The following is a 27584-nucleotide window of genomic DNA, read 5'->3' on the forward strand; positions in this document are numbered from 1 at the left end:
GGCCCCCCAGTGCCACTCTGCGGAAGGGACACGCTTCAGGGATGGAGTCCGGGCACCACTGGCCAGGAAGGAACTGGGCCCTGGGGAGGACCCATCCTGCCCCCACCTCCCAGCCACCCTGAGGCCGAGCAGTGGCTCAGGGCCGCCCCCCACCCAAGTCCCTTCTAGCCATCTCCACAGAGGCTGGGTGATGGGTGCCTCGCCCGATGTGCAGCTGGGAGTGGGATGGACGCACAGGGTCATCGAGCTGTGACTGCCGGGGCTCAAAGTCCCCCCACCACATCGTCTCCTGGGCAGGGCAGGCTCTGCTAGCAGCGCGTCCACGGGCCTGATGGGCAGACAGAAGCCTGCTCTTACCCTGGGACCCAGGCACATGGGGTCTCCGGGTTCAGAGGCTTCCTTCTAAAGAAAGGCTGAGTGCCAGGTGATCCCACGGCCCCAGGGACCCTCCAGGTCTGAGGCTAGCAGTTCTGCTTAGGGCTCCCCCCTTGCCCTCTAGCAAACTGATCCTCCCTGGCTCCTCCTGCAGCCCCCCAGGCACCCAGCACCTGTTCCGTTGCCTCTCCCAAGGCCCCCCACCAAGGGCTTTCCCAGGTCCTGTGCTGCTTGGCCCCAGAGGGCGAAAGCAGGGGACAGCACCCTGTCCCAGTGAAACCCACCCGCCAGCCCAGGAAGCAGAGCTCAGCACGTGGGTCTGACGTTTCCATTCACAAGAGGCCATGGCTTTTCCAGGGGCACATGAGGAGCAGCCATTAGCACCAAAAAGTGCAGACTGGGCTGCTCCCGCCGGCTGCCAACCCCCCGAGTCTTCTCTCTCCAGACTCTCAGTCTGCACTGGCATCCAGCACCTAGCACGCAGCACTCAGCTCCCTCAGCACCCAGCCCTGGCATCCAGCCCCCAGGACCCTCAGCACCCAACTTAGCACGCCATACCCTGAGCACAGGCATCCAGCAGCTAGCAATCAGCATGCAGCACCCTCAGCACCCAGGACTGGCATCCAGCACCCAACACTTAACATTCAGAACTAGCACTCAGAACCCAACCCTCAGTGCCCTCAGTACCTCACATGCAGCACCTGGCATCCTCAGACTCAGCACATAGCACTCAGCACCTGGCCACAGCACCCAGCACTCAGAACCCAGTACCCCGAGCCTTCCACTGGCGCCCAAGAAGTGGCCTGGCCTCAGCCTCTCCTTCTGCCTGGACACTACAGTCCACCATCCAATCCATGAGACCTACAGGGTAGGATGGGGGCGCCCCCAGACCCTGCCAGGCTGCCCCCTAGGAAGCAGCCAGGGGTCCTGACTGACCCCTGCAGGGGTGAGAGGAGTCTCATTCTCCATGTCCAGGAGGTGAGACACGTGAGGGCACTGCTGGAAAAACAGTAACGTGTGCAAAGCCCAAGCACCCGCAGGAGGGGGGTCTGGAGAAAGCCTAGCCAGGACCCCCCACCCCCCAGACAGAACCAGGCTGCTCCAAGCAGTCCCCAGCCGCCAGCAGGAGTCGGGGGGGGGACCCTGCCCTCCTCCCCTCTGCCCTCGCTGAGCCTGAGCCCAGAGGGGGCGCCTGGGGAGGGGCCCCTGGGAGCCGCCAGGAGCCCGTTGCTGCTCCCCCACTCCGATCTGATTTGACCTGGGTTTGAGTTTATGAGGCCGAGGTCACTGAAACTTGTCAGTATTGGGATTTTCCTGGATTTGATGCTGATTCTGAAATTTTCACGAATCCCCTGCTCTGTGTAATGTCCCAGCGTTAAACACGGGGCGATCCAGAGCCAGCCCGCGGCTCCCATGTCAGCCTAAGATTACCAAGAGCCCCGTCTCTCGGGAGCTATTAAAACAAACACTTTAATCCCAACCAGAACGTCTTGCCAACCAACGAGGCAAAAAATAAGCGACTTTATCAGCTGAAGTGCATTATCTGCGTTCTATCTCCTTGCTGGGCCGAAAGCGTTTGTAGTCGAGCTGCAGCCTAACCAGCCAGGTGCGCCCTCTCCCCAGGGAAGGGCTCTCCTTCAAGGGTTCCGGAGAAAAGACCATTGCTCTGAAGGGTCCTTGGAGCCCCCGAGCTGGGGGGTAAGGGCGTCTCTGCCGAGCCCTGCGAAGTGAGCTAGCCCCTTCTCCATCCACCACAGCATCTGGAAGCCCTTTCTGCACGAATGTGGGTATTTGCTCATCTTGAGGAGGTGTGTGCCTGACGAGGAGCCTGGCTGTCACGCGGGCGCAGGGGAGGAAGGCGGCACCCCTGCCCTCGGAGGAGCTCCTGCACCGGGGAGCCCACATCTGGAAATCAGTTTCCCAGGCCGACGGGAGCCATCTGTCCCACCCACCCCCTTGGCTAAGGGTGATGAGGCCACCTTGGCCCTCGCCTTCCCAGACCTTGCCTGTGACATAGAGATGGAACACTCCAGGAGAGTCCACAGACACGTGGTCCAAGCGGACAAAGGGGTTGTGTCTCCTTCTTCCTCCCGTCTTCCTGCCCTAACTGTGGATGTGACGCTGGAGCAGTCGCAGCCACTGTGTGACCCTGAAGAGCGAGCGGAAGACGCCACCAGGATGACAGTGGCACAAGGTAAGTCAGAGCCAGGTCTGGGAGCAGAGCTGCTTCCTCAGGCCTCATCACGGGAGAAATAAACTTCGACTGAAGCTCTGGTTCTTTGTAGTTTGAGTCAAAAGCATCTTCCCCGATGCAGAGTTCTAGTTTTCCCGCCCAATCTGCTCCTGCCCCTGCAGTCCAGCTCACTCTGTGACATCCATCCTCCCAGACGCCAGAGCACGTGGCCTCCCCTGGCCAGCACCCAGCAGAGCAGCCCCGCATACGTGGGAAGACCCAGAGAAGCAGTGTTAGCCCCCAGGCAGGCAGAATGGGGAGAGGAGCCTGGGCCAGCCCTGCCCTGAGGACCTGGGTTTGGGACAGGCTGGGGAGGCCAGGCCTCGCCCTCGGCGTAGAGTCCCGCAGGCAGACACTGCGGGTCAGGACCTGCCTCCATGGTTGTGACTTGAGGGCCTAAGGGTGAGGCAGGGACCTCACGAACCCCAGGGCTGGGCCCCCGAGGCAGCTGCAGTCAGGCCCCCACTGGGCGCAGTGGAACCAAGCTGGCAGCCGGGAGGCGGGGCCCAGGCTGCTGCCCAGCAGGAAGGAGGCCCCGCGAAGCCCCTGCAGGAGGGAGAAGTGTGGGCACCGAGGGAGGGGCTCCCATGCGCGGAGGGGCCTCTCCCCACCCAGCCCACCCGTCTCGTGTGAGCCCGGAGGTGGGTGCTGCCCTCCTCCCCCTGGATCTGGTCCCTTGGCCTCCACCAGACCCCAGAGGTGCCCCAGCCACGCGCACAGCCCACCACACACGGTGTGGAGGACCCGACTGTAGGGCCCCGGGCCCCGGGCTCTCCCTGTGGGTGCTGGAGGAGCACCCTCTGTCCACCCACAGGGATCTGGGTGATGCGGTGCCCCAGCTGCCGGCACACGTGCAGGCCCGCCTCGGGCCGGCGGCTCTTCTTCCCTCCTGCTTCCGGCGCACCAGGCACAGGCCCGCACAGCCCCCGACTCCCCGCAACAGGGCAGCCCCTCAGCAGAGCCCGCCTGCCCGCAGGACGGGTCCAGGGCCAATTCATCACAGGACACGTCCACACCGACTGAACCTCTGGGCCCAGGGCAGAACTGGGCTCGGAAAAAAGACCCCCTCAGGCTTGGTCTCCGGGGCCCCGGAGTCCCCCGCTGCTTTCCGAGCCTGTCTCAGCCAAGGGTCCCCTGGGCCTTTGCACGCACGACATCCCAGACTCCTCTGCTCCTCCGGGGAGCCCACCTCAGACACCCGCTCCTGTGCGAAGCCCTCCGCTGCCTCCACGCCAGCCCCAAGGACCTAACCACGTCCAGACACAGAACATGTCACACGGAGGCAGTGACGGGACAGCCAGCCACAAACCAGATCACTTGAGCCAAAGCAGCCATGCTGCTTCTGAATTAGCCTACGGAGCGTCCACAGCAACCTGACAAGGGCCTGCACTCTCTGCACGAGTAAGCATAGTTCCAGGGCCATGCACCACTCCTGGCCTTGGGGGAAAACCGCTTCTTCAAATTATACCCTTGAGGGACCCCGAGTCCCAGATCCACGCAAATGTGGCCGGAGCGCCTGGCTCCAGTTCAAGGCCGCTTTGCCGCTGACAAGCTCCCAAGCCACCATACGACTTGGCATCAGCGCATCATGGGCACCGGGCACTGGCTGATTTAAATCTGGAAGTCCTTTTCTCTCCTCTCTCTTTATGTCCGCACCTAGGGCAGGCTCCCAGGCTAGGGGTCGAATCAGAGCTGTAGCTGCTGGTCTACACAACAGCCACACTGGATCCTTAACCCACTGAGCGAGGCTAGGGATTGACCCCGCATCTGCATGGATACTATGTCGGGTCCTTAACCCACTGAACCACTGTGGGAACTCCTCAACCTGGAGGTGTCCTGATGGATTTCGGGAGGCCCAGCACCTGTAAAGGCCTCCAGGACATTCTCTTGGCGAGAACGAGTTCGCCAACAGCTGGTCGCTCTCCTCGACCACGTGGCCCCAAGAGAATTCTCCCTGCCAGCCCTGCAGGGCCCCCATCTCCCTGGCCTCGGGGCAGCCCCCAGCAGAGCTGTGTCCTGGGCAGAGTCTGAGAGAAACAAAGGTGCCCTCACCAGCCCACAAGCCCCGCCCAGCCCCATTCAGGCTGCATCAAGAGAGACAGAGACATAGACAGAGACAGAGAGAAACAAAGAGAGAGACAGAGACAGAGAGAGAGACAGAAAGACAGAGACAGAGAGAGACAGAGACAGAGAGAGAGAGACAGACAGACAGAGATACAGAGACACAGAGAGAAAGAGAGAGAGAGAGAGAGAGAAGGCCACTGTGCAAAGCCCTCCAACGTCCACTCCTGTCTCCATCTCCAGGGGCTGAGACTGGAGCATCCGAGCAGAGCCTGCCACCTCGGGGCAGGAACTCTGGAGCCCCCATCCCTTCCTCCAGGGCCCTCAGAGGAACAGCTTGGCGCCAGGCGTCTACCTGACAGGACTGGCTTTGCTGGGACCTGACAGGACAGTCGATGTGCTAGCACCTGAGTCCCAGGGGCCACCACCTTGGGCCGTGTCGAAGACAGCCCCCTACCTGCCGCTTGCTGCCCTCTCTGCCCGCCCTCTTCCCAGCTGCCCTCCCCAGTCCGCCTGCCCCGAACCCCACCACCAAGACGCCCTGTCAACTCCCTCCCCTTCCCTGCCCACCTGCAGCAGGCGCCCCCAGAGGTCCCCGCCCCACCCCCATACGACCTGTGGTCCCAGAGAGGTGGGCTCTGCATCCAACCAGACAGGCCATCAGCAGGGGCCCCGCGGCAGCTACAGCGGCAGAGCCAGAACCCCGCCGGCCAGGCCTGGGGCCCAGGAGGCACTGGGCTGCACACACGGCAGCCAGGCGTCTACGGAGGAATACGGGAAAGGCTGGGCTGGCCCGGAGTCTCATGGTGGGGTCCAAGCGAGGCCTGGCTCTCCCTGAGCCCCAGCCGCCCCTCGGTCTGCCCTCTGCAACATCAGCACGTGGCTGTCTCACCCGGACCAGCCTGGCGGTAGGTGCCCAGCACACGCCAAAGACTGGCACACAGAGGGCCGAGGCTGCCAGTGGAGCAGAAAGCAGCCGCTCAAGGAAGCGAGGGGCACAAGCCGTGGACAAGCCCACGAGCCCTCTCCTGAAACGCTCAGCCAGGCGGGCAGGGGCCAGGGCTTTGGAGGCTTCAGACAAGGGCAGGCACCTGTCTGAGGCCCAGCAGGCCCTGGGCTGGATTCTGCCCAAGAGTCCCAGAGTGGACAAGACCAAACAGACACAGCCGCACGTGTCTGGGGGCTGCCCATTGTCTTGTCTGTCTGTCTATCTCAGGGCTCTTGAGGCCCTCAACTGCAGTCTCCGCCAGGAGTCATTTCAAAGCCTCTGCACCAACAAAGGCCTTGCCCGAGACGCAGGATCAGGCAGACGACAAGCACTGGGAAGCGGGCGCATGGGCGTGCGTGTGGGGACAGGGCTGCTTCTGGCCCCGACTCCATTTCTCACTTTGTTTCTGAAACATCCCTGTTTCTCACTGTCTCTCAGTCTGTCCATCTCACTCTGCCTCTCTCTCTGTGTTTCCCTGAGTGTCCCTCTCTGTCCGTCTGTCCTGCACTGACACTTCCTGACCCATTTGCTCGAGTCCCTTGGTCCCGGGCCCAGCGCCCTGTCTCCTCCGTGGTGTATTCCTCCTGCAGTTCTGCTCTGAGCCTCGCGCCCCGCTGCCTGCCCCGCCTGACTCCAGGCTGCCTGGCCCCCGCTGTCCCATCCTGCGTCTGTCCCCCTCCAGGCCTGTTTCTCCACATCTCTGCGTCCAGGGTCCACGGCACTGCCTTCCCCTTCTTGGTCTGTGTCTGGCTGTGTCTCCCCTGGGCCCGCCTGTCTCTGGACAGCGTCCCGGGTCTGTCCTGCCTCTGTGTCTGCGGCTCTGCTCTGTCTCTCTCGGCACCGTCTCCCGGTCTCCGTCTGTCTGCCTCTCACCCACACTCATCCCGAGACACCAAAATGACGCCCGCTGGGGGAGAGAAAACTCAGTCTCACGCGGAGCAGCCCCCGCCCCCAGCAGCACTGGGGTGAGGACGGGGTGCGGGCAGGGGGCACGCTGGGCCCGGGGCACCAGGGAGGGGCTGCCTGGAGGTGCCTGGCTGGCTGCACCCCTCCACGCCCAGGCTCCCAAGTGGCTGGTGAAGCCCTCCCCATCGCCATCGAAGGAGAAACTTTGGGCTGACACAGAACAAAGGGAATCCAGGCTGGCAATTACCCTGCTAATTCCAGCCATGTAGACAGCCAAATCAGATATTTCAGTTTTCCTACAAGCCCACCTCAGGCCTGAATTAGCCACCTAATTAATTATCTGTAACAGCCTGGGACTGGCTGGGTGGAACTCGGATCCCTCCTGCTGCCAGGATGCGGCCCGTCCCTGAATCACGTCCCAGTGACGTCATCATTATAATTAGACTCAACCTGCAGCCTATCCTTGACCACAAAATCTCAGGAAGGGTGGCCCTGGGCCAGGCTCAGTCTCTTCGGTTAATTCATGTTGAGTGGAAATGCCGCCACTTTCCAAGAGAAGCCACACGCGGGGCCCCTGTCTGGGCTCTGTGCCACTGGCCCTCGACCCTGCCCCTTGCGCCTAGCGTGACAGCGCCCACGGCACCCCGTCTCTGGTGAGGAGCGCTCAGTCCCTCCTGCCAAGGAGTGGCCTTGTCATGCTTCACCTGGCTCATGCCAGGCTGTGAAAGGCACTGGGTCAGGGCGTGGCCCACAGAGACCACGTGAGGTCCAAGGCTGGTGCCATCACCCAAAGAAGACATCTCTAACCGCAGAGTCAGGCCTGGGTTGCATCTGTACCAGTGTGGACCTCGGCCCGCTGCCCTGCCCACCTCCTGGGCCTGGGTCCCGGCCCACTGCGTTTACCACCTCCCCACCAGGCCAGGGTCTCTGGCCGTGGAGATGGCCTCCAGCCAAGCAGGTACAGGATTCCTTTCAAAAGCAGTCGGCAGGGCCGGAAGGGCTCCCTTCCCCCAGCACACACAAGAGGCTGCACTGCTCCATGGGGGAGGGCACACGAGTTACCCGGGGCCTCTTCTCTTGTCCCTGAGCTCAGCCAGCCCCGGCTCCCTGTACACACTGCTGGCCCCACCCCGGTGACACCATGAAGCCCTTGCTGGATGCCACCAGCCCATCTCTGCTCCTTACCCGCACTCCAGTGGCCGTAGCCACCCTGCAGCCTCTTGCAGCTCTGCTCACCAGAAGCAATGTCCTTGTGGGGGCCACCGGCTCTGGCCAGACTGGCCCCCGTTCCCCTCAACCTACCGTGGGGTGTCCTCCCAAGGCGGGGTGGAGGTGCTTCAGCTCTGCACATCCTGGTACTAGGTGTGCATACCCCCCGCCCCAAAGCTGGCCAAGGTGCTTCGGGAGGGGCTGCCTTTGGTCCCTGCCTCCCCCACTCTGTCCGGAGGGGCCTGCAGTGTGCTTTGGGTGTCATGTGACATTTGTGCTCAACCCCGCGTGTCCGCCTGCTGCTGGGGATGCAGCGGCCCCTCCTACCTCCCAGGGCCTGTTTCATCACGAACTCCATGGCGATGGCTTTGAGTCCTCAGTGGCTCCTTGGAGGGCCGTAGCTCACATTCGAGTGTGGCCAGAAGTCCTCTGCCTGGGGAGAGGACGTGGGCACAAGTCATCCTCCGACAGGGCGGGGGAGGACTTCTTCCTCGCACCTGCCCGGCTTCCCTGGGCATGGGTCTGGGGTCTGAGAGAGCATCATTCATGGTTCCCCCACACCTCAAGGCCAGACCACAGCACTGGGACGGGCACCCGAGGCCCCTGCAAAATAGTCTCCCCTGGCCTTGGGGTTTCTGATGCCAGCTTCTGGCTGCGAATGCAGGGAGGGGGGTGCAGCTCAGAGGAACCAGCCTGCGCCAAGTGGGGCAGGCCCAGGGGCGTTTGGAGGTGACTGGCTCTGCTGCCTCCTTGGTGGAACCCTGGGTCCATCTAAAGGTTGAGACCTGAGTGGGCGCTCCCTTTGGTTCCCAAGGAAAGAGTCTTCGGAGACCAGGTACCATCCAGGGGAGAGGCCGGCACCCAAGGCCACCAGCCCACAGCAGAGACTGAGGTGGAAAGGAGAAACTGCAGGGGGCCCAGCCTTCAGGAAACAAATAAAATGGGGGGGGGGCAGTCCATCCCTCCACATGCACTTGCGTGGATGGGGCTCTCCAGGGTCCAGGCCAGCTGGAGGTCTGGTGGGAGGTGCTTCCTATAAAACCTGCAGCTGCGGTGTGTCCCCTCCCCCCTTGTGAGGTCGCTCCTGGCAGGGAAACCCAGGTCCCTGGAGATGCGCTATTTGCGTTTTTTTCCCCTTCAGACGAAGGAGATCCGCGAGTGTGCGGGCTGCGGAGGGGGCAGGGGGCGGGAGTGCCCCTGCCTGTTCGCAAAGCGCTCGCGCGCAGGGGCGCCCTTGCCGCAACACAGATTCTCTTCCAAACTTCTCCCCTGGCTTCTGGTGGCGGGGTGGGGTGGAGGACTAGGGGGGGAAGAGGAAGCCTCAGGCCCAGACACAGAGAGACCAGGTGCCGCTGGAGCTTCCGCAGCCCTCCCACCGCCGCCCCGCGCGGTTCGGAGCTCCCGCGGCCGCCGTACCCCTTGGCTTTGCAGGAGATCGAGCTGCCCAGCTCAGCCAAGCAGCCCTCAGGCGGGAGCGCGCCAGAACATAGGGAAAAGAGAGAGAGAGAGAGAGAGAGAGAGAGAGAGAGAGAGAGAGGACGAGCGAGGGGAAGGGGAGATTCGAGCGGCAGGAGATGCGGGCCAAGGAGCAGGAAGGAGGGCCGGGACCCTGGAGCCGCTTCAGCACCGCGTCTGCGGACAGCGCCCGCCAGGGGCTCAGTGCGCGCCCAGCCTGGGCCGCGGAGGGGGCCGCAGGGCCGGGGAGGGGGCTGCGCGCGGGGACGCCGGTTACCTTCCCGGGGCCGCAGCGCGGGCGGGCTGGCGGGCGGTCAGCGGCAGAGCGCGCTCGGGCCGGCCGGTTCCATGTGGCGCGCCGGGAACTGCGGCGGCAGCTGAAGGGCACCGCGAGGAGGGCGCGTCACATGGAGGCGCTCCCCGCCCCCCGCCCGCGTCCGAGCGTGACGAGGAGGGCGGGGCAGCGGCGCGGGGCGGGCGCCCGCGGGGCGGGGGGCGGAGCCGCCCCCCACCCCCGCTCCCAAACCCGGCTCCCTGGCCGGATTCGCGGGTCTTGGGGCGCTGTCTCTCCGAGCCGGCGCGCACGACCCCGGCCCACCCATTAGTTCGGAATCCCGGATACGACCCCCAGCCCGCGCCATCCGATCCCCTTGCGCGTGGGTCCCGGGGGCTGCCCTCCCCCCGCGGACAGGGCCCCGCACACCCAACGCCTCCGCCCGTGAGGGGCACCCAGCGGGCGGACGGGTACGCGCGCGACTCCCCTGGGAAAAGTCCTTTCCAGTCCGGCCGCGGGTCGGGGGCGCCGTTTCCCGCGGTCTCCCTTTCTGCCCCCGCGCGCTCGCGAAGGAGTTCCCTGGCGACGGCGGCGACGGCGGTCGCTGTCGGGGTCCCGGACCCGCGCCGCTCTAGGGCCTCCGGCACCGCTGGGCAGGAGAAGGGAGCCCCCAGGCCCTGAAAACCCACACAACCGTTAGCGAGGAGCAGTCTGCACACCGGCCCGGACCTATTTTTCTGTGTAACAGAGTCGCAACGAAAGAGCCCCGCCGTTTCATTTCAGTGGGACAGGGTCCGAGAGACCCCCGCCTCCTCCGCCCCCTCCGCCCCTCCGCCCAGGGCCCCAAGCGAGGCGGGGACGCGCCAAGGTCACTGCGGACTGGCTGTGGCGCTCGCTGTCCCCGCAGCCCCGCCCCCGCGGGGCCGCCCCCTCCCCGGGCCTCCGGGATTTCCTCTGCGGCGGAAGCTGCGCTGCGGGGAGAGCGGGGTCGCTGCAAGGTCGGCGGCTGGGCCTCCGGTCCCGCCGCTGCTCTCGGGGTAGGAAGACTGTTGTGGGAGGGGCCCACGGTTCGGCAGGGGTCTGGGGTCTCTGCTGGCCTCCTGGTCAGCAGGTGGACACCCCTGGTGGCCCTGCGCTTTCCCCATCCCTCCCAGCTGAGTCATCAGGGCTCCTGGGCCTGTGGGGGCAGGGGCAGCTCCTGGAGACCCCCAACCCCAGGAGACCCCTGCTCAGGCCCCTCCCCAGGACTCACAGCCTGAACGCTGGAGGACGTGCCTGCGGGGGGGGGGGGGCTCCCGGGGGGGTGCTCTCCCCCCGCCCCGCGTCTGCTTGGCACCTGGGCTCCCAGCTCCCACCCCCGCCCGCTGTGCCCAGCAGGTGCAGGCAGGGCGGCACAGGCCAGCACTGCTTTGTGCGGGGGGGCAGCGGCACGCTGCACTCTGCATCTGCAGCCTCCCCAGCACTCTATCCATTCCTCCTGCTGATGGCTCCTGTCACCTAGATCGGGGTGAGGAAGTGCCAGGAGGGTGGGTGGGGCAGCTCAGAAGCTGGGGCCCTGGGACACACCCTGGCTGACCCAGGGGTGTGAGGAGTGCCTCCATTGCACCTCTATCCCCACCCTTCGGGGGAGGTGGGCCAAAGCCCCAGGGCTTCTGCAGGTCTGAGGACGGATGGGAGCGGCCGCCTGTTTGCATGTGTCTGAGGGTCTTGAGGGTCCAGCCTGAGCCCACAGGCTCTGCCCAGCCTGGGCCTTTGGTGTCCTGAGAACTTGGGTGTGGATGCCAGAGGGAGAGTGTGGGTCCAGGAAAGGGGCACGTCACTTTCCCCACTAGAGGCCCCCCGCCACTAGGTGGACCTGAGGACTGACCCACAGCTGACCTCCTGATGGTAACCCCGCAGAGGCCCCTGAGGTGACCCCAGCTGAGTCCAGGGCAGCCCCATGACCAATGACCCCAGTGGCCCGTTCAAGGCAGGGAGACACGCCACTGACCTTGGGGCTGCCAGGCTGGGTGTGGGGCTTCGTATGGGCAGGAGAGGGGAGTGCAGGTGTCCGTGAGCACAGGTTCCACCCCCCCCCCCCCCCCCGCCGATCCCGTGGCCCAGGCCTGGCTGAACTCCACACACCCCTGGGGCCCAGAAGCCAGAGGCCCTTCTGCTGGTCCTGCTGCCTGACCTTCTAGCCCTGTCTCTCCTTCCCTCCCTCTCCCTCCCTCTGGGGTCACCATTCAGAGGTCAGGTTTGAAGTCGCCAGCTCTGTCTCCGTCTCTGTGTATCTCTCCTTCCCTCTCTATCCATGTATCTGTCTGTTCCTCTGTCTCTGTCCTTCTGTCTCTCTGGCTCTTCCTCTGTCTCCCTCCATCTCTGTCTGTCTTGGTCTGTTGCTACTCCTCTTAGACCCACTGCACACACAGCTGCCCTCCTCAGACATCCAGGCCCCGGGCTGGGGCGGGGGGTGGGGAGGTGGGGGGCTCCCATGTGAAATAGACAAGGTTGGCCACAGTCCCAGGCCAGGGAGGCCAGGCAGTTGTGGAGTCAGGACTAGGGGCGGGGGGTGGGGGCAGGGGCTCTGGGCAGAAGGTGAGGACGGATGGGCCCAATGGCCACATGGGCTCCGGAGGCGACCCAGCCTCAGGGCCACATCCCAGGAGGCACTCATGGCCCTGTGAGTGCCCCAAAGAGGGCCTGGGTCCTGGACGGGTCCTCCCGAGGCAGGAGCTGAGCAGAAAACATCTGTAACAGCCAAGGGCACCCATCAGGATCCACGGGGCTGGAGACCCAGGATGGTGGTGGGGGCACACCTGTGGGCCGTCGGGGGGTGGCCAGAGGCCAGGCCAGGCAGGAGGAGGGTGCACGGAGCTGGAGAGATGGGGAGGGGTTCCAACCAAGCAGTCAGTTTTGGGGCGCGTGTGTTTGGCCAGAGCCAAACTCCGGGGCCCGGGCCAGCTGGCAGGACAGGGACAGAGCCCCTAGCTCAGTGCCCTGCGTATGCGAAAAATCCAGAAAGTGGCCCTGACAGCCAGGAACCCCTGACCCAAGGCGGGGTTTTGCTAAAGCCAAGGCCGCATGGTCTGAGACCACCCCCCCCGGAGGCCCCCCCGGTAGCCTCCATGGGGTCACTCCAGATGGCAGAGAGGGGAGGCTGCCGCCTTGCTCCAGCCGCCCCCTCCCCCAGCCCCGCGGCAAGCCCCCATCTGATGGCCCTCCACTTCCTCCAGGGAGGCCTGGTGCCTGCTGTCTCCCGAAGCCGCTCCTGTGCCCCAGGACACTCAGGGTTCCTCCAGGTTGTCCTTCAGCCCTGGCAAGAGGGCCGCAGGCCCCGCAGGAAGCACAGGACAAGCTCTGGCGCGCACACACTGCACTCACCAGAAACTTCACATGCAAGCTTAATACTCTAACACCGGGAACAGAATGATGCGGTCCCAGGACCGGCGCGTGCCCACTGCCATGCTCCTGCTGGATTTCATCACTCCTTGAAGGGTAACAACACGTGAAAATACACGCGTAGTGAGATGAGACATCATCACAGTTGTCGGCGAGCTGGGCCGGAGTGGCTCTGCATGGAGGCCCCAGGGCCCTCTCCCCAGCCAGGTGGGTCAGCGCCGGGAGCTGGTCTTCACAGGCTCCGAGGGTGGGGCCGGAGGTGCTGGCCCAGTCTGGGGTGCTGGGCTACGCGGTGCCTGGGCAGGTCATGTGCTAAAATGCCCTCCTTCCCAGCGTCCATCTCCACAGAGGCCCTGCCCACCCGCACGCCGGGTACTTGAGTTCCAGAGACAAGGCAGCCCCTCGGTCCCCCCGCCCCGCCCCAGGAGTTCTGGGGACCCTCTCGCCTGACGACCTGGACCAGCATCTGGGCTCAGAGCACAGCGATGCCTCCTGGGCCCTCGGGCTGCCCCTGCTCTGCCTCGGACCCCAGATGCCTGCCACCCCTCCCCACAGGGTCCTCCCCGCTGAGCTGGCAGGACTGCTGTCCTGCAGATGCCCCTCGTGCCCTCCCCCAGCCCACAGTCACCTCGGCCATCTGTCTACTCCCTGGCCTCCTGCACCAGTCATGCCCATGGGGCCGGGGACCAGCCCTCTCCTCTTCCCAGGGCACAGGGGGCCGTGCCGGGCTGCAGGACTCTGAGGCCGCCTAGAGGGTGGCAAGCGTTAGAAAGGGGGGGCGCCTCTAGTAATGCTCAGGGAAGGGGGCTGGAGGTGGGGTGGGTGACCTAGAGGCTCTCCACTGGGGGCTGTGGCTCTACGCAGAGCCACCCGCACCTCTGGGCTGCAAGGTGAAAATAGCAGGGCTCACATGGCCTGAAAATGGAATTCCGCTTTTCACAGCCCCGTGGGCGGTGGCAGCCACGGGGGGCGGGGGGGGGGGCTGCACAGACGCACAGGGAGGCCGTGAGTGAGCCCCGGGCCTCGGTCGTGAACAGGAGGCATGGGGGGGTACAGGCAGTGCTTCTAAAGGTTTCTGCCAGGTGGGGGCCCAGGCTGCCAGCCGCCCTTGGTCCAGGCCACCGCAGACCTGGCTTGGGGCCAGTCCCCGCATCAGCTCGCCCAGGCTTCACTTCAGGGTCCCCTCCCCAGCTGCCAGTGAGGCAGACTCCAAAAGCAAAGGGGCAACCCTAATTTAGTTGTTTTCTGTTTGTTTGCTTTTCAGGGCCACACCCGAGGCACATGGAGGTTCCCAGGCTAGGGGTTGAATCACAGCTGTAGCCGCCCGCCTACGCCCCAGCCACAGCAACACCAGATCCGAGCTGCTGCGTCTGCGACCTACACCACAGCTTGCGGCAACACCGCATCCCCAACCCACTGAGCGAGGCCAGGGATCAAACCTGCATCCTCATGGATCCTAGTGGTGTTCGTTAACCACCGAGCCACGAAGGGAACTCTGGCCCCCCTAGTTTTGCTCACACCTGGGCTCTGGGCCCCTGACTCTCTGTCCAGTGTCACCCCCACTGACTCGTCGTGAGACCCTCATGGGGCAGCTTCTCTGAGCCGCAGACCAGGAGTCCCTGCTCCACATCCGTCAGCTCTGCCGTCACCCCAACCTTCTTTCGAGGCCTCCTTTACCCCCAAGGACCGCCCAGCCTGCCCCGGGACCTGCACCAGGACACCCCGTCAGAGGCCAGCCTCAGGCCCTGGATAGAAAGCGGCTGCCCGGCCCAAGGGAAGGTCCGGGACTCCTGGGGGCGCATAGGGCCCCAGCCCAGTGCGGTCCGAGCTGTGGGGCCAGGCGATTCCAGGTGGATGCTGCGCCCGGTCTCCCTCAGGCCCCAAGGCGGCCACAGGGGGAAGCCCCAGGGCCCTCCTCGGCACGGTGTGTGGCCAGGTCTAGACCACTGCAGCCAGTGACCCTGCTCCAGCAGGCGCTGAGGTGGCTGACGACAGAGTTGGACCTTAGGGGGTGGGCTTCAGGTTGGAGAAACCCCTCCCAGGAACGCAGGCCTAAGGGACACAGACGGCCACGGCCACCACCCGGAGCAGCCCCCACCCCTCCCACTCCCCCCTCCAGTAACACCCAGAGTGTGGCCAGGCCTGTGAAGGTCCTGCAGGATGGGTCCTCCAGGAGAGCCTGTCTGCTCACTCAGATGAGGAGGCCAGGGCTCGGACCCGGGCTGGGCCTTCCTTCAGTCCTGGGCCGTTAGCCTCTCACGGCTCTGCTTGTGTCCAGGGCTGCAGTTGCAGGCAGGGTCGGTGGCTGAATTCAGGCCCTGTTCCCATAGGCTCAGCACAGGGTGTGGCCTGAGGCCTGCCCAGGGGACAGGGAGGCCATCACAGCCAGGCTTGTGCGCACCAGGGGACCGTCCAGTGACTTCATGGTGGCAACCCGGGCTGGCTGCGGTGGGAGCGCTCATACCACAGGTGCCCGCAGCACCGTCAGGCATCCTCTCTTTTCTTAGCAGTAATTTATCAGCACATCTGTGCGGGTAGCAGCCCCCGAGGCCCTGGGGCTGGGCTGGCCTCTCTGGATCCCGTCCCTGTCACACACACCCCCCCGCCCCCCGCCACCCAGGTACTGTGCTGGTGCTTCGGCAGCCATTGAGGAAGGCGGGAAGGCTGCGTCTCTAGAAGCTTCTACTCCTGGACACGACTGGCTGAGTGCCATGCGTATAATCGGAATGGCGGAGCTGGAGAGACGGGGGACCATTAGCGTGTGGCCCGGCCAGCCTTAGGCTGAATGACCCAGTGCCCCCAGGATGCGCCACAGGAGCACTGGAGGGCTGCACTCTGAGCAGTGGGCACCGCAGGCGGGAAGGACGGAGGTCCTGAGCCGGGGGACGTGGGGGCTGCAAGGTGGGAAACGGCAGCAGAAGAGGGGGGGCACGGCAGGAGTGGGGCGACCCGTGTTCCGTCATGCTTCCTGGGACCAGGCTGCGACCCACTCTGCCCCTCGAAGGTGGGGCCCACCTGGAAGGTCTGAGTCCCACAGCCGTGCTGCAGGTGCAGGTGGTGTGGCCCAGACAGGTGAGACCTTGGACCACCCCCACCACGACAGACGCCCTGGGCACGTCAAGGAGAGGCTGGAAAAACCGAGACTCCCCCCTGGAGGAGCAGCAGAAAAATAAAGCTGATAGAAATGCCCCCCCCCCCGGCCCCCAGGAAATTACTGAAAAGGCGACTGTCAGCACTCCTCTGCCCCCCACCACGCACCTGCCTGGCAGTGCTATTCCAGGCCGCGGCCTTGTGGGCACTGGGTGGACCCCACAGCCGGGGGTGGGCTGCCCCGAGGGCCCCATGGACTAGGGAGGAGGGGTCTTCCTTGGTCCGGGTCGGGTCACTGGCAGCCCTTGCCTTGGCCGACAGGATGGCCTGGCAGCCTTGGGGCCAGCCCTGGTGCCACCCTGGGCCTGGTGTCCTGGCCGGCCGTCTGTCCAGGGCCTGCCTAGGGGTCTGGAACCACATGTTCCCCTCCCCCCGTCATCAGGGGGCCTGGGTCTAGATGACGACCTGACACAGGCCCTGCCCCAACCCTGCAATCCCTCCATAAGAGGTGGGACCCTTGGCCAGTGGCCCCCTAGCTGCTCAGCAACCCCCACCCTGCCCAGGCTCTGCCCCCACATCTGATGAGACTCCTGGAGGATCCCGGCTCAAGTGCCCCAAACCTCCCTGGGCCCCCAGAAGCTGCCTCCCACCCCTTAATGACCCCCACGCCCTTCCTGAGGTCCCTCCATCTCCCCCACACCCCAGGGGCTCCAGCAAGGACCCCGGGGCGTCCCCAGACTCTGGTAGGAGCAGGTCTATACAGGTCCTTGCCCCCAGCCCGGCAGACCCAGGCACCCTCTTTTAGCCACGTTCTAAAGGGCCCTGGCAGAGGCAAGGCAAGGCTGAGCCCCAGAAGTTGTCCCCAAAGGGGCAGGTCTGACACTAAAATTGGCCTGAGGGGGTTTCCTGGCCTTGAAATGCCACTTTACGGGCAGAGGGTGTGTCCTGGGGACACAAGAGCGGGGGCGGCTGCGGACTGTGCATGGAGACCAGGCACCAGTGGGGGGTGGGAGCAGCACTCCCAGGAATGAAGGAAGCCCCCTGCCCCCCTTTCCCTGCTCACTCTGAGTGGACAGTCCCTGGGCCCCTTCCCGGGGGTTCCTGGTGAACTTGGCCTGAGAGCCCGCCCTCTGCCCGTAGACCCTTGAGCTGAGAACCATCCTTCTGCCAACCGCAGGCCTGCCGGGCTGAGGTGGGTGGCGGCGGCGCCTCGGACCACCTGTGGGGGTCTTCATGCTCCTGGCCCTCACGCCCGGCCAGCAAGGGCCCCGTCCGGCATGAGCAGACAGGGCAATGCCAGGCCCCCAGGGCCGCTCCACATGAGACAGTGTCCGGGCCTCATCCGGGAACAGGAAACACCAAAGCCCCGCCCGCGTGTGTCTGTGTCCTCACGGCTCTCGGGGCAGCCAAGGCCACCCCCAGGCATGCCCATCACTTTGGCACAGAAGCTGCCACAAGGGGGGAGAACAGCACTGCTGCTCAGCTGCCATCATCACCACGTCGCAGGCCCAGGCTGCGCCGCTGGGCACAGGGCAGGGCTCCCCCAGCTCCAGGCAGAAGCCTGGCCGAGACCTGGGGGCCGGTGGCTGCAGAGCAAGGCCGTGGGGCTCTGCCCAGCCCCGTCAGGCGTCTGAGCTGGCTTGACGCCGGACAGAGGATTCCCACCCCTGAACTCTGACCACCCGCCCCAGGCAGGGGTGCATCCCCCAGGACTGTTCTCAGACCTGGTGACACATCCAGCTGACCCAAAGGCCCTCCAGTCACCCCATAGGTGCTGGGACATGGTTCCTGAGGGTGTCTGGAAGGACCAGGGCTGGGCCCTGCAGGGAGTGGGCGGGCAGAGGCCTGGTTGTAGAACCTGCCCCAGAGCAAGGGCCCCACAGCCCTCCAGCACCCCCCATGGCCTGAGGGCGTCTAACCCTGGGTCCCCCCCCAGGCAGGGCCTGAGCTGCGGTTTGCTTCTGAGGCCTCGGGAGGAGTGACCAGGGCAGCCAAGAGAGCCGAGGAGGCTCGTGGCCAAGCTGGCCTCTGAACCCTCAGAAAGGCCCTCGAGTCTTCCAGGCCTGCTGGGTGGGCACGCGGTGAACAGCCACTGATCAGGTGAGGCTCCACGGGAACCAGGCGGGGGTGGGACCCCAGCGTGTTTTCCGTGTCGAAGCCAAGCACGTGGCCCTCCTGGGCCTCCCATGCGCCCAAGGGCCCCCAGCCCGGGAAGGGGCCCCTACAGCAGGGAGACCCGTGCCGCACTGGGTGACACCGGTCACCAGGGCTGTTGGCACACGCTGGGTGGGGGTCCTCAGCAGGCGGGGGTGGCAGGGTCCGCGGCCCTGGGGAGTGTGGAGGCGTGTCCTGTGATGCGTCCCTCCCCAGCCTCTCTCCCAAGCCGACCTCTGTCCAGGAGGGACCCCGGCCACCAGCAGGGGTCGGGGAGGGGCTGTTCTCTGGGCCCCGAGGACTCACTGGATGGGACACATGGTCCTTGGAGCAGCCCCGCTTGGTGTCTGTGACGTGTGAGGGTGCTGGCGCCAGCCCTGGAAGAGCTGGGTGTAGCCCTCGTGCCCCATGGGTGGGTGGCCTCAGCGAGGGGACAGCGTGGGGTCCTGACGGTCTCCTGTCTGTCCGGACCCAGAGCCAGGGGAGGCTGAGCCTCCGGGAGCCTGAGATCGGAGCATCCAACAGACCCTCCCGACTCCCGGGCGCTTACGCCTGGGCCTGGCCCGGCTAAGAGCAACTCACGCACCAGGGGAGCAGGCGGCCTCCTCTCGAGCCCGCTCGGCATCACGTCTGACTCATAAGACACGTGGGCTTCTCAGAGGCTGGCCCACAGTGCTGAGAAGGTGAGGGGGCTGTGGACGGACCCGCAGGAGGCTGAACCCTGAGCTGGGTGATTGCCGTCTGTCCTGCTGTTTGCCCAGACGCTCTGCGGCTGGGCAGCTGGCGCTTCTCCAACAGCCAGGCCTCAGGAAAGGTGCCGCTTTGACTCCCCAGAGAAGAGACCCTGAAGCCCCAGCCTCCTGCTGTGAGGAGGGGCTCGGGGGACGCACGTCTGCGCTGTGCCCGTCCGCCCTGGCCACCGGCCCAGCCCCCAGCCCCAAAGCCCCCTCCGCTTGGTCCTTCTTGCCCTCCTGCCGTGAGGGACCTGCCAGCCCGGAGGCTCAGGCCCGCAGCCACGGGAGCCCCCCTCTGCCGGGCGTGGCACCTCTGTAGAGGGGCACGCAGGCCGCAGACGAGGGTTGTCAGAAAATAGTTTAATTATGTACAGGTGCCACCAGGCTGGTTACAGCAGGTACATGGACGTGCACAAACGGACTCGGGAGGACAGCTGAGCAGCACGACCTGCGCAGGGGACGCGCCCCAGGGGACGGCCGCCGAGCAGAAATCAGACTGCGACACGTGGGAAGAGCGTGCATCGACACGGCTCCTCGGGGACCACAGCGGACAAGGGGAGGCCTGGAGGCGCTGGAATGCTTCTCTTCTCACCGAGCGCAGCGGGCGCGCCATGGGGGCCGGGGGGAGCCGGGCCGCCCAGGTCGCCACGGCCACGGGGCGGCCCCCAAGGTCCAGCCAGCAGCTCCCGGCTCCACGAGGCCCTGCAGCCCTGGCCCCTGGGCTCAGAAGAGGGGCCGGCAGCCCTGGCTCTCAAACTCGGCCCAGGCGTCGCTCAGCTCCATGAAGATCAGGCGGGCGTGCTGCTCGTAGGGCTGCCCCTGGGCCTGTGGACGGTGTCGGTGAGGGGCCGCCTGCTCCCAGGACCCCCTCCCCGCTGCCCTCGCCCGCACCCACCTTGTCCGGGTGGACCACCAGCACGGCACGGCGGTACTGCTTCTTCACCTGGCCGGGCGTCACCAGGTCGGCCATGCCCACGGGCGTCCAGCGGCTCTCGCCGTCCCACAGCACAGTGTGCAGCGTGGACAGCAGGGCGCGGATGTTCCTCTCCTTGCCCTCCGTCCAGTCCTGGAGCTGCAGAGACCGGCGCTGTCCAGGCCGTGCTGGGCCCAGCCCTCCCCCACCCGCAGGCCTCCCGCGGAGCAAGGCTCTGGCCATGGGACGCTTGCCGCAGCCCCAGCCCCGCAGCCCCAGTTCCGGCGTGGACCCGCCCAGGCCTGGCCGGACGGGGCGTGGACTAGATGGTGGACGGCGCCCGGCAACCTTGCGGTCAGTGGGACACGCACAGGGGATCCCCCGTCGCGGCCCCCGACCCGTCGGTCCTGGGGCCCCAGTGGCCAGCAGGGGTGAGAGGCCAGCCCAGGCGGCCTGTCAGGCGGTGCTCGAGGCCCCGGCGCCTCCACAGCAACCTGTCCCGCACGAGGGCCGCTGAGGCTGCGGCCCGGGGTCGCGTCCCACCGGGCTTCAGAACGAGGAGCTCGGCAGGCACCAGGCCTCGTGTCCAGCCACGTGGGCGCTTTCTATCTCACCCCCAGGACTTTCAAGAGAACAGCTACGCCGTGACGCCGAGCAGCCACTGCCTGCGCGGGCACACTGGGCCGAGGGGCTCCTGCCCGGGTGACCCGGGGCCTCCCGCCCGCCCCCGCCGCGGCACCCCCACCTTCAGCTTGAGCGGGTCGGTGTCTCGGGCCTGGTCCTGTCTCCTCATCTCGGCCACGGTCCTCGGCCCCCTCCGGTCGGCCCGGGAGGAGAAGCCCTGGCTGGACAGCAGGTCCTCAAAGTCGTTCTCTGACACCCGCGGCCTCGGACCTGGAGAGCAGAGGAGGCTTTAGGGGCCGCGCTAGGAGAGGCCGGCCCCGTGCCCCAGGTTCACCCACGGCCCCCCCGCCTTCTGCAGGCTGCGCTGCCGGCTCCAGGACCCTTCGGGACAGCAAGACGGCTGAGGAGAGGGAGATGGTGGGACAGGCGCCCCCACCCCGGGCACAGCAGGCGTTGGGACCACCACTGGGCTTGGACCGCCCAGGGGCAAGAGGGGCCCCCACAGACATGCGTCTGAAACCACTCACGTCCACCCGGGGGCTCCTGCGGGTGGAAACAGACCCAGATCTCATTAAACCCCGTCCCAGGACCGGGCTACGAGCTGACCAAAAGGGGCCGCTGGAACCATTCTGCAGCCAGCTGGGGAAGCGGAGCGCGGAGGAAGGACTCACCAAAGCCAGGGGCGCGGACCCCCCTCTCCTCCCGGCTGCCGATCACGCTGAAGCCGGGCGTGTAGTTGGGCCTTGGCTGTGCAGTGGCTTTGGGGGGTGGCCTGGCCTGGGGATGCCAGGAGGTGCCCTGGGCCGAAGGCCGACTTGTCTGCCAGGAGCCGCTGGCCTTGGGAAGGGCTCCTGTTTTGGGACCAAAGCCCCCAGGAGGAGGTGCAGCAGGCGAACCTGGAGAGACAGTTCACGCGGGAAGCGTCAGTGACGGCCCTGCATGCGGAGAACACGCCCTCGCGGGGTGAACTTCTAGGCCAGCCCCCAGGACCAGCAGCGTCAAGGTGGCCCCACAGCCATACCATCCCTGGGGGCCGGGCTGTCACCACCTCCCCACTGGAACGCAGGGCTGAGTCCAGGAAGCTGCAAAGCCAGCGCCCAGGGCCCTCAGAGGCCACACCCCACACCGCGCATGCGGGTGTGTGGCGTGTCAGGTGTGTGGTTCCGCGCCACTTCATACGTGTACAGATTTGTGCAAACACCAGGTCAGGTCGCCCGGTTCTTCCTTCTGTGACTGTCGCCTCAAGAATGCTCTCGAGGTGGAACTGCACGGCAGGGGGCGTCTGTGGCGGGCCCTTCTCACTCAGGACCCACCCACCTGCCCTGTGTGTCACCGGCAGCCTGGCAGCTTGGCAGGTGGGTGCCGCGGAAGGTCTCCAGCAGGTTCCGGGGTGTGGCGCTCACAAGGAGGCTGCTGTGCACCCCGGCACAGACCCCGACAAGCCGCGCTGGCACGTCTCTGGCGCAAACAGCAGGTGCAGGCTCCGTGTGCAAGAAACAGACACCCGCGGCGCTGCACGCCCGCAAGCACCGGGGGCGGCGTCCCCGGGCGGCCAGTGGTGCAGGTCACCTCCACCTCCAGGCGGCCTGGCCCCGTCCTCACTGCTCACCCATTTTCAAGTTGCGTGACTTTTGCTTTGCTTTCACTGTGTGTACGTATCCTAGAGAGTCGAGTATGTGGTTCGAAAAGATTTTTCTGTGTGGCCTTTCATCCTGCCGTCAGGGTTTAGTGGAGCGAAAGATTCCACTTGACCTGCTCCAGCTTCATTTTCCCGGGATGGGCCACGGTCCAGGAGACACCAAAGCCCCGCCTCAGCTCCTGGGACTTTGCTTCCTTCCGAAGGCTTTATAAACTCATGGCCGACTCTGGGGGCCTCATTCACCTGCTGTTTAAGGCGGGGGCTTCAGGGTGTGACCGCTTTCTTTGCCCACGACCAACAACTGACCCAGCACCATCCGCAAACGGCTTTGCTCCCCTGCCATGAATCAGCAGGTCTCACTTGTGCGGGTCATTTCTGGGTCCTCCACCCTGGCCGGGGACCTATGTGTCTGTCCCTCTGCCGACACTACACAGTCCTGATTTCGGCAGCCGCAGAGGAAGCCCGAGGCCTGGCGGGGCAAGTCCCGGCAAGGCCCCTTCCCCCGAGTCCCAGCAACCCCGCAGCGAGCTCGAGCTCGGCCGTGCCTGCAGGAGCCCCCTCTCGGGAATTTCTGGCAGGAACCGGCCCAGTGACCAGGGTGCCTTCCGGGCCGGAGCCCGGCCGCTGGCTGAGGGGCTCCCTGACCTCCTCCCCGGGTGGTTTCGCAGCTTTGCCACATAGGTCCCGTGAGTGCTTGGTAAGAGGTGTTTCTTTTCTCTTCTTTTGGGGAACTGTACATGGGGTGGTTCCACCGTGGGGCTCCTAATACCAGTGGTCGCTGCGAGCAAAGAGAAGCAGCCTTGTGTCCTGTGACCTCGGGAGCTCACTCTGGGACCTGCGACGTTTGCACAGACCCTGGAGGCTTCCCACGCAGACCGCAGTTGCCTGTGCCCCTTCCGTCCCTGCTTGGACCCCCTGGGTCGACCGGGAGCGTGAGGGCTCCCCAGTCCAGCCCCAAGCTGGCGGCAGGCCTCTGTGAGTGCGTGGTTCTCGCCGTGGTTTGCCAAGCATGCCCGGTGCCACTCCTGCATCGCAGGGCGCACGGCGTCCCTCCCCGGCTGTGCTGTGGGTCCCCTTGTGCAGGGTGACCGCCACGTGCCGGGGCGCAGCTCTCATTCTGCGCCTGGACTTGGGAGGGACGCTACGGTCTCTGTCTGCTCTTGGTGTCAGAGTAATGCCAGCTTCAAAAAGCCAACTGGAAAAGGTGCCCTCCTCTTCCCGCTGCCTGGAAGAGACCGGAATTGCTGCGAGTCCTCTGAATGTGCAGTAAAATTCTCCAGGGAGCCCATCTGGGCCGGAGTCCCCCTCACGGTACCGCCCTCCCGCACCGCGCCCCTCGGAGGCCGTGAGCCCGTTGCCCTACGGAGTCTCTGGAGTCTGCGGACGACGTGTCAACCTTTTTAAATCCATCTTAGCAGGGATTTGTCAATTCTGCGGATCTTCTCAGAAAACAAACTTTGTGTTTACCCCGTTTTTCTCTAGTTTTCACTCTGGTTCACCGACGGGGGCTGCGTATCGTCTTCTTCCTTCTTGGCTTCGAGCTTACCTTGCCTTTCTCTGCGAAGACCCTCTGAGCCGGCGAGGCACCTCTCTCTCCCGACTGCACACTCGGTGCCACGGGCGCCCCTGGCGCCGCTCGAGTTGCACCCCGCGTTCCGACGCGGTGTTTTCATTTTACTCTTTGACGTACGGTTCGATTTCCCGCGCGACTTCCCATATGACTCGTGTTGTTTAGCAGCGGGTCACTCCATTTCCAACAACGTGGAGGTTCTACCTCTTGGTGTTGCCGGTTTCTAGCGTGAGTCCATCAGGGAACAACAGCGACTGTACAACTTCTGTTCTTTTAAAGCGGTTGACACTGCCCACGGCCCAGGGCTCGGCCCTTCCTGGTGGCTGGGTGGGCGAGGCCTTCGGCTCCCACGCTTGGCTGACGTTCTGTCTGGCGCCCTATCCCTGTGGACAGAGGGATGCTGAGGCCTCCAACTAGGATGTGAGTTTGTCTCTCCTTCCGGCTCCATCAGCTTCGTGGGGACCCCACCTTCCGAGGGGTGCACTGGAGGCCTTGGGTCAGAGGGCAGAGCTGAGGGTCGGACTCCATCCTGAAAGTGAGCGCCCGGAGGCGCCGCGTGGCCCCGCCCTGCACTCACAGCCTCAGACAGAGGCAGGAAGCCAAGGCCAAACTTCCAGGAACACTCAGGGAGACACTGAGGCCGACACACCGGGGCGGGGGGGGCCTTCTGGGAAGACCTGACTTGACTTTCACCAGAAACTCCACATGCTGCCCGCCCGCCCGCCGGGATGGGACACACGGGACAAGCGCGCATGGTCTCCAATGAACGCCCCCCTACGTCTTCCCAGAAAAGCAGCCCCGGGAGGAGCTCGGCCCCCCTGGGAGCAGGGCAGGCTCACTCCACACTCCTGGCCGAGTCTGCCCCCCATGGTCCCCCACGCTCTGCAATGCCTGCGGGGCGGGGGGAGGCTCTGGAGCCAGCCTTGACGGCTTCTGGGATTATCTCGGTGACAGGCCCTGAGGACGAGGCAGATGGGCCTTGCCTGGTGTGGCTGTGCCCTGGGCCTCGGTGAAAGGGGTGAGGACCCCCCTCCAGTCCCCCCACAAGGGCCTGGCGCTCTCTGCACGCCCCACACAGCCTGCAGGTTACCTTGGAGGCTGGAGCTGAGGTCACCGAGGTCAGCAAACGGGTCCTGGTTCTGAGACTGGGGCTGGCTGGCCGGGGGGCCAGGAGGGGCCGGCTGGCCTCCGGGAGAGAAGAAGGGGCCTGGAGGAGGGCGGGGCATTAGAAGTAGCGCAGTGGGGGGGACGCGGCTGCGCCCGCCCCCTCAGAGCCCCGGGACACGGCCACACGCACCCCAAGCAGCCTGACACCGGGCACAGGTGGCTCTGGGCTTGTCCCACCACCTCCTGGAACCTAAGCTTCAGAGCAGTTTACAGTGTCCCTCGTAATTCCAGGGACAAGGTACTGAGACTGCTGAGTGCAGGACTGTCCTGCGCCCGGGCGGAACCACACAGTCGGCCTGCGAACAGCGCGGCGTGGGGCTGTGCGGCTCCACTGTGTTCCTCGATGGACACGCAGCTGTACCTTCAACGCACAGACGTCACAGTACACAAGTGGGGGGAGAGCCTGTGTTTGACCGAGAGGACAGGTGTCGCAGGCCTCGCACACACCACTGCTCTGAGAGCAGCTCACTGCTGGGGCGTCTCCACAGCGGAGAATCCCGACGTACACAGAGGCCGGGCGGGCCCCGAGTGGAGGCCGGGCGCGCTCCTGGGCCCACGGGCAGGGCAGCGGCCAGGACAGCCGGCAGCCTTTCCGGGGCCTTGCGGAAGGCGGCGCAGCAGGAGCGCAGGGAAGCGCTAGGGAAGGTCACGGCGAAAACCTCGGAATGGGCAGCGCAAGCAGCCACGGGAGCCAGGGGCAGGGCTCGCGCAGAGGGTTCAGGCCGCGCGGCAGCAGGCCTGGCGGAGCACCCCACCCGCAGCGCCGGGCCCGCCCCGCTTCTCCTCCGGGGGAGGGAACACGGTCACGGCGCGCTGTACCTTCTGTGGCCGACGTGGGAGCCGAAGCCTCGGCCCAGGCGTCCCATCCTCCTAGCAGGTCCGGGTGGCTGGTGGAGGCCGTCACCCTGCTGGGCTCTGTCGGCAGGTCCCCTGAGAAGACAGTGCCATCTAGTGTGTCCCCAGTGGGGGCTGGCGCAGGGCCTTGGCATGGCCTCCTGGGGGCCCGTGGGGACAGGCTGGCCACAAGCCCTGAACGCAGGAGCTTGGGACAGCGGCCCTCTGTCCCCTGCTCCACTTGCAAGCAGGCGGCAAGAGGCGCACACCTTGCCCGAGCTAGAGACTGGGGACCGAGCTTGCCAGGCAGGCGGCGTCCCTGGCCTAGCGAGGCCCACGTGCCTCTGGGCCCCTCCTCCCTCCTCCTGGGCTGGGAACACACCACAGGGTCACTAAACCCCCAAGTGGACGCGGGGGCAGCACCCTTGCTTCCTCTTCAGAAAAGGTCCGAAGAGAGGCCCCCTCCCCGGCCGGCCACAGCCACTCGCTCGTGGCCACAGAGCCTGCCTTCCCACCTCCCCAGCAGGGCTTTCGGGGCGGACACCGGCTGCATCCCCTCCCCAGGGCAGGGGGGACCTGCGGCCATGCCTGGTCAGCGCAGGGGACCGTGCTGCCCGTCTCCCCGGCCCCTTACCCAGACGCAGGAAGTCGGAGCTGCAGGCCGGGGGTGGGGCGCTGTGGGTGGAGGGGAAGGACGCGGGCGGGCCGGCCGGAGAGTCTGAGGTCAGAAATTCCCCAAAGAGGTCAGGCCTGGAGCAGGGCTGGGAGACTGGGTCAGACGGCAGCAGGAGAGGGTCGAATGGGTCAGCTGGGACAAGACAGCAAGAAGCGGAGGGCTACGGTGAGAGCTGCAGGGCGCCCTCGGCCGGAGCGCCCACTCCAGGCCAGCCTGAGACGACGTCCTCCTGTGGACGCCGCAGCCCCAAGCGGGGGGCACAGCGCTGTCCCCAAGCCCTCAGGAGCCCGGGGGGAGGGGGGCGGGGCAGCTCCCGCTCCCACGACACCGAGACTGCCGGAACCCCTGGTCCACCCGCCGAGGCGGCACCTACCAGCCGGGGCAGAAGCCTCGCGAGGCGCCGTCGGAGCGCTGGGAGGAGGGGCTGGGCTGGAGAAGAGCAGGGACGTGTCCCCTTCCAGCAGACGGCCTGTGGTACCCGCTGGAGCAGGTGGCGGGGCCCCCAGAAGGCAGCTGAGTAGGTCCGCGTTGCTGGGGGGCCCCCCGCGGGCCTGCGGGCACGGGGCCGGCCCCGCCTCGGCGTGCAGCCCCAGGAGGTCCACGCTGTCCTCCGGCGGCGCGGCTGGGCCCGGCGCGTCCTCATCAGCCGTGTCCCCGCTCTCGGCCGAGAGCGTCGTGGCCTCCTCGTCAGACGGCTCACTCTCACGTCCATCCTCGGCCGCAGCAGGCGGGTCCTCTTTGGCCGGGTGGCCTTCCGGGCCTGCCGTGGTGTCCCTGTCCTCTGAAAAGAAGATAACGGCGCCGTGGCAGTAGGCCCAGCGAGGGGTGGGCGGGCGGGCGGGGCACCCGCGGGCACAGGCCTCACCCGCACCTACCCTGCCAGTCCAGTGTGTGCAGGAAGTGGTTGGCGTCCGCGCTGCTGTGCGGCAGGTCCGGCCCGGGGCCCTCGGCCTCATACTGCGCGGTGGAGCCCGGCTGCCGGGGCAGCTCTGGTTTCCCTGTGGGGAGCGGGGTGTCAGGCCACCAGCCCGGGGCAGCAGCCAGCACGGGGCCCAGGGCTGCGGCCGAGGCCCAAAGTGCGCCAAACCGCCAGAACCCTGCACGACAACCGGCAAGGGGCGACGGCCCCGGCTCACAGGTGTGGACATGGGCACACACACGCACACCCGCGTGTCAGGGGCGCTTGGCTATCCTCAAATGAGAGAAGAGAAAAAACCCCGCCAACCACGAACAACGAAGCAAAAAGTGACCCATGCCATAGGAAGCCCCAGTCCCGCCCGCCATCCCACCTCTCACGCTCC

At 65.9% G+C, this 27584-nt stretch overlaps 2 protein-coding genes and 1 long non-coding RNA gene across 11 annotated transcripts in view; 1 reads left to right on the top strand and 2 right to left on the bottom strand.

Annotated features, from left to right (window-relative positions):
* Positions 1 to 10109, bottom strand: part of CPLX1 (complexin 1) — a 33846-nt gene extending 23737 nt beyond the window's left edge. Inside the window, exons 1-2 of one of the 2 annotated variants that reach the window (XM_003356825.4) lie at positions 9505 to 9661; positions 8100 to 8205 (exon numbers count right to left, since the gene is read on the bottom strand). In XM_003356825.4, the coding sequence (XP_003356873.1) occupies positions 8100 to 8130 (31 nt within the window). In that variant the 5' untranslated portion in view covers positions 8131 to 8205; positions 9505 to 9661. Of the gene's footprint in view, positions 1 to 8099; positions 8206 to 9504; positions 9662 to 9988 lie in introns of those variants that run through there. The other variant, XM_021100829.1, reaches the window with a different exon arrangement.
* On the top strand, positions 10397 to 14183 carry LOC110262027. The gene is made up of 3 exons (XR_002346507.1): positions 10397 to 10538; positions 12717 to 13089; positions 14147 to 14183. It is a non-coding gene; the product is annotated as an uncharacterized LOC110262027 (long non-coding RNA).
* GAK (cyclin G associated kinase) overlaps positions 19206 to 27584 on the bottom strand; it is a 56172-nt gene continuing 47793 nt past the window's right edge. For 7 of the 8 annotated variants that reach the window (XM_021100831.1, XM_021100830.1, XM_021100837.1 and 4 more), the window contains 9 exons: positions 27159 to 27281; positions 26657 to 27064; positions 26242 to 26415; positions 25593 to 25703; positions 24697 to 24813; positions 21069 to 21293; positions 20519 to 20667; positions 19756 to 19932; positions 19206 to 19685 (listed from right to left, as the gene is read on the bottom strand). In XM_021100831.1, coding sequence (XP_020956490.1) covers positions 19584 to 19685; positions 19756 to 19932; positions 20519 to 20667; positions 21069 to 21293; positions 24697 to 24813; positions 25593 to 25703; positions 26242 to 26415; positions 26657 to 27064; positions 27159 to 27281 — 1586 coding nt within the window. In that variant the 3' untranslated portion in view covers positions 19206 to 19583. Of the gene's footprint in view, positions 19686 to 19755; positions 19933 to 20518; positions 20668 to 21068; positions 21294 to 22006; positions 23990 to 24696; positions 24814 to 25592; positions 25704 to 26241; positions 26416 to 26656; positions 27065 to 27158; positions 27282 to 27584 lie in introns of those variants that run through there. The other variant, XM_021100835.1, reaches the window with a different exon arrangement.

Source organism: Sus scrofa, chromosome 8, assembly GCF_000003025.6.
Source record: "Sus scrofa isolate TJ Tabasco breed Duroc chromosome 8, Sscrofa11.1, whole genome shotgun sequence".
Taxonomy (NCBI): Eukaryota; Metazoa; Chordata; class Mammalia; order Artiodactyla; family Suidae; genus Sus; species Sus scrofa.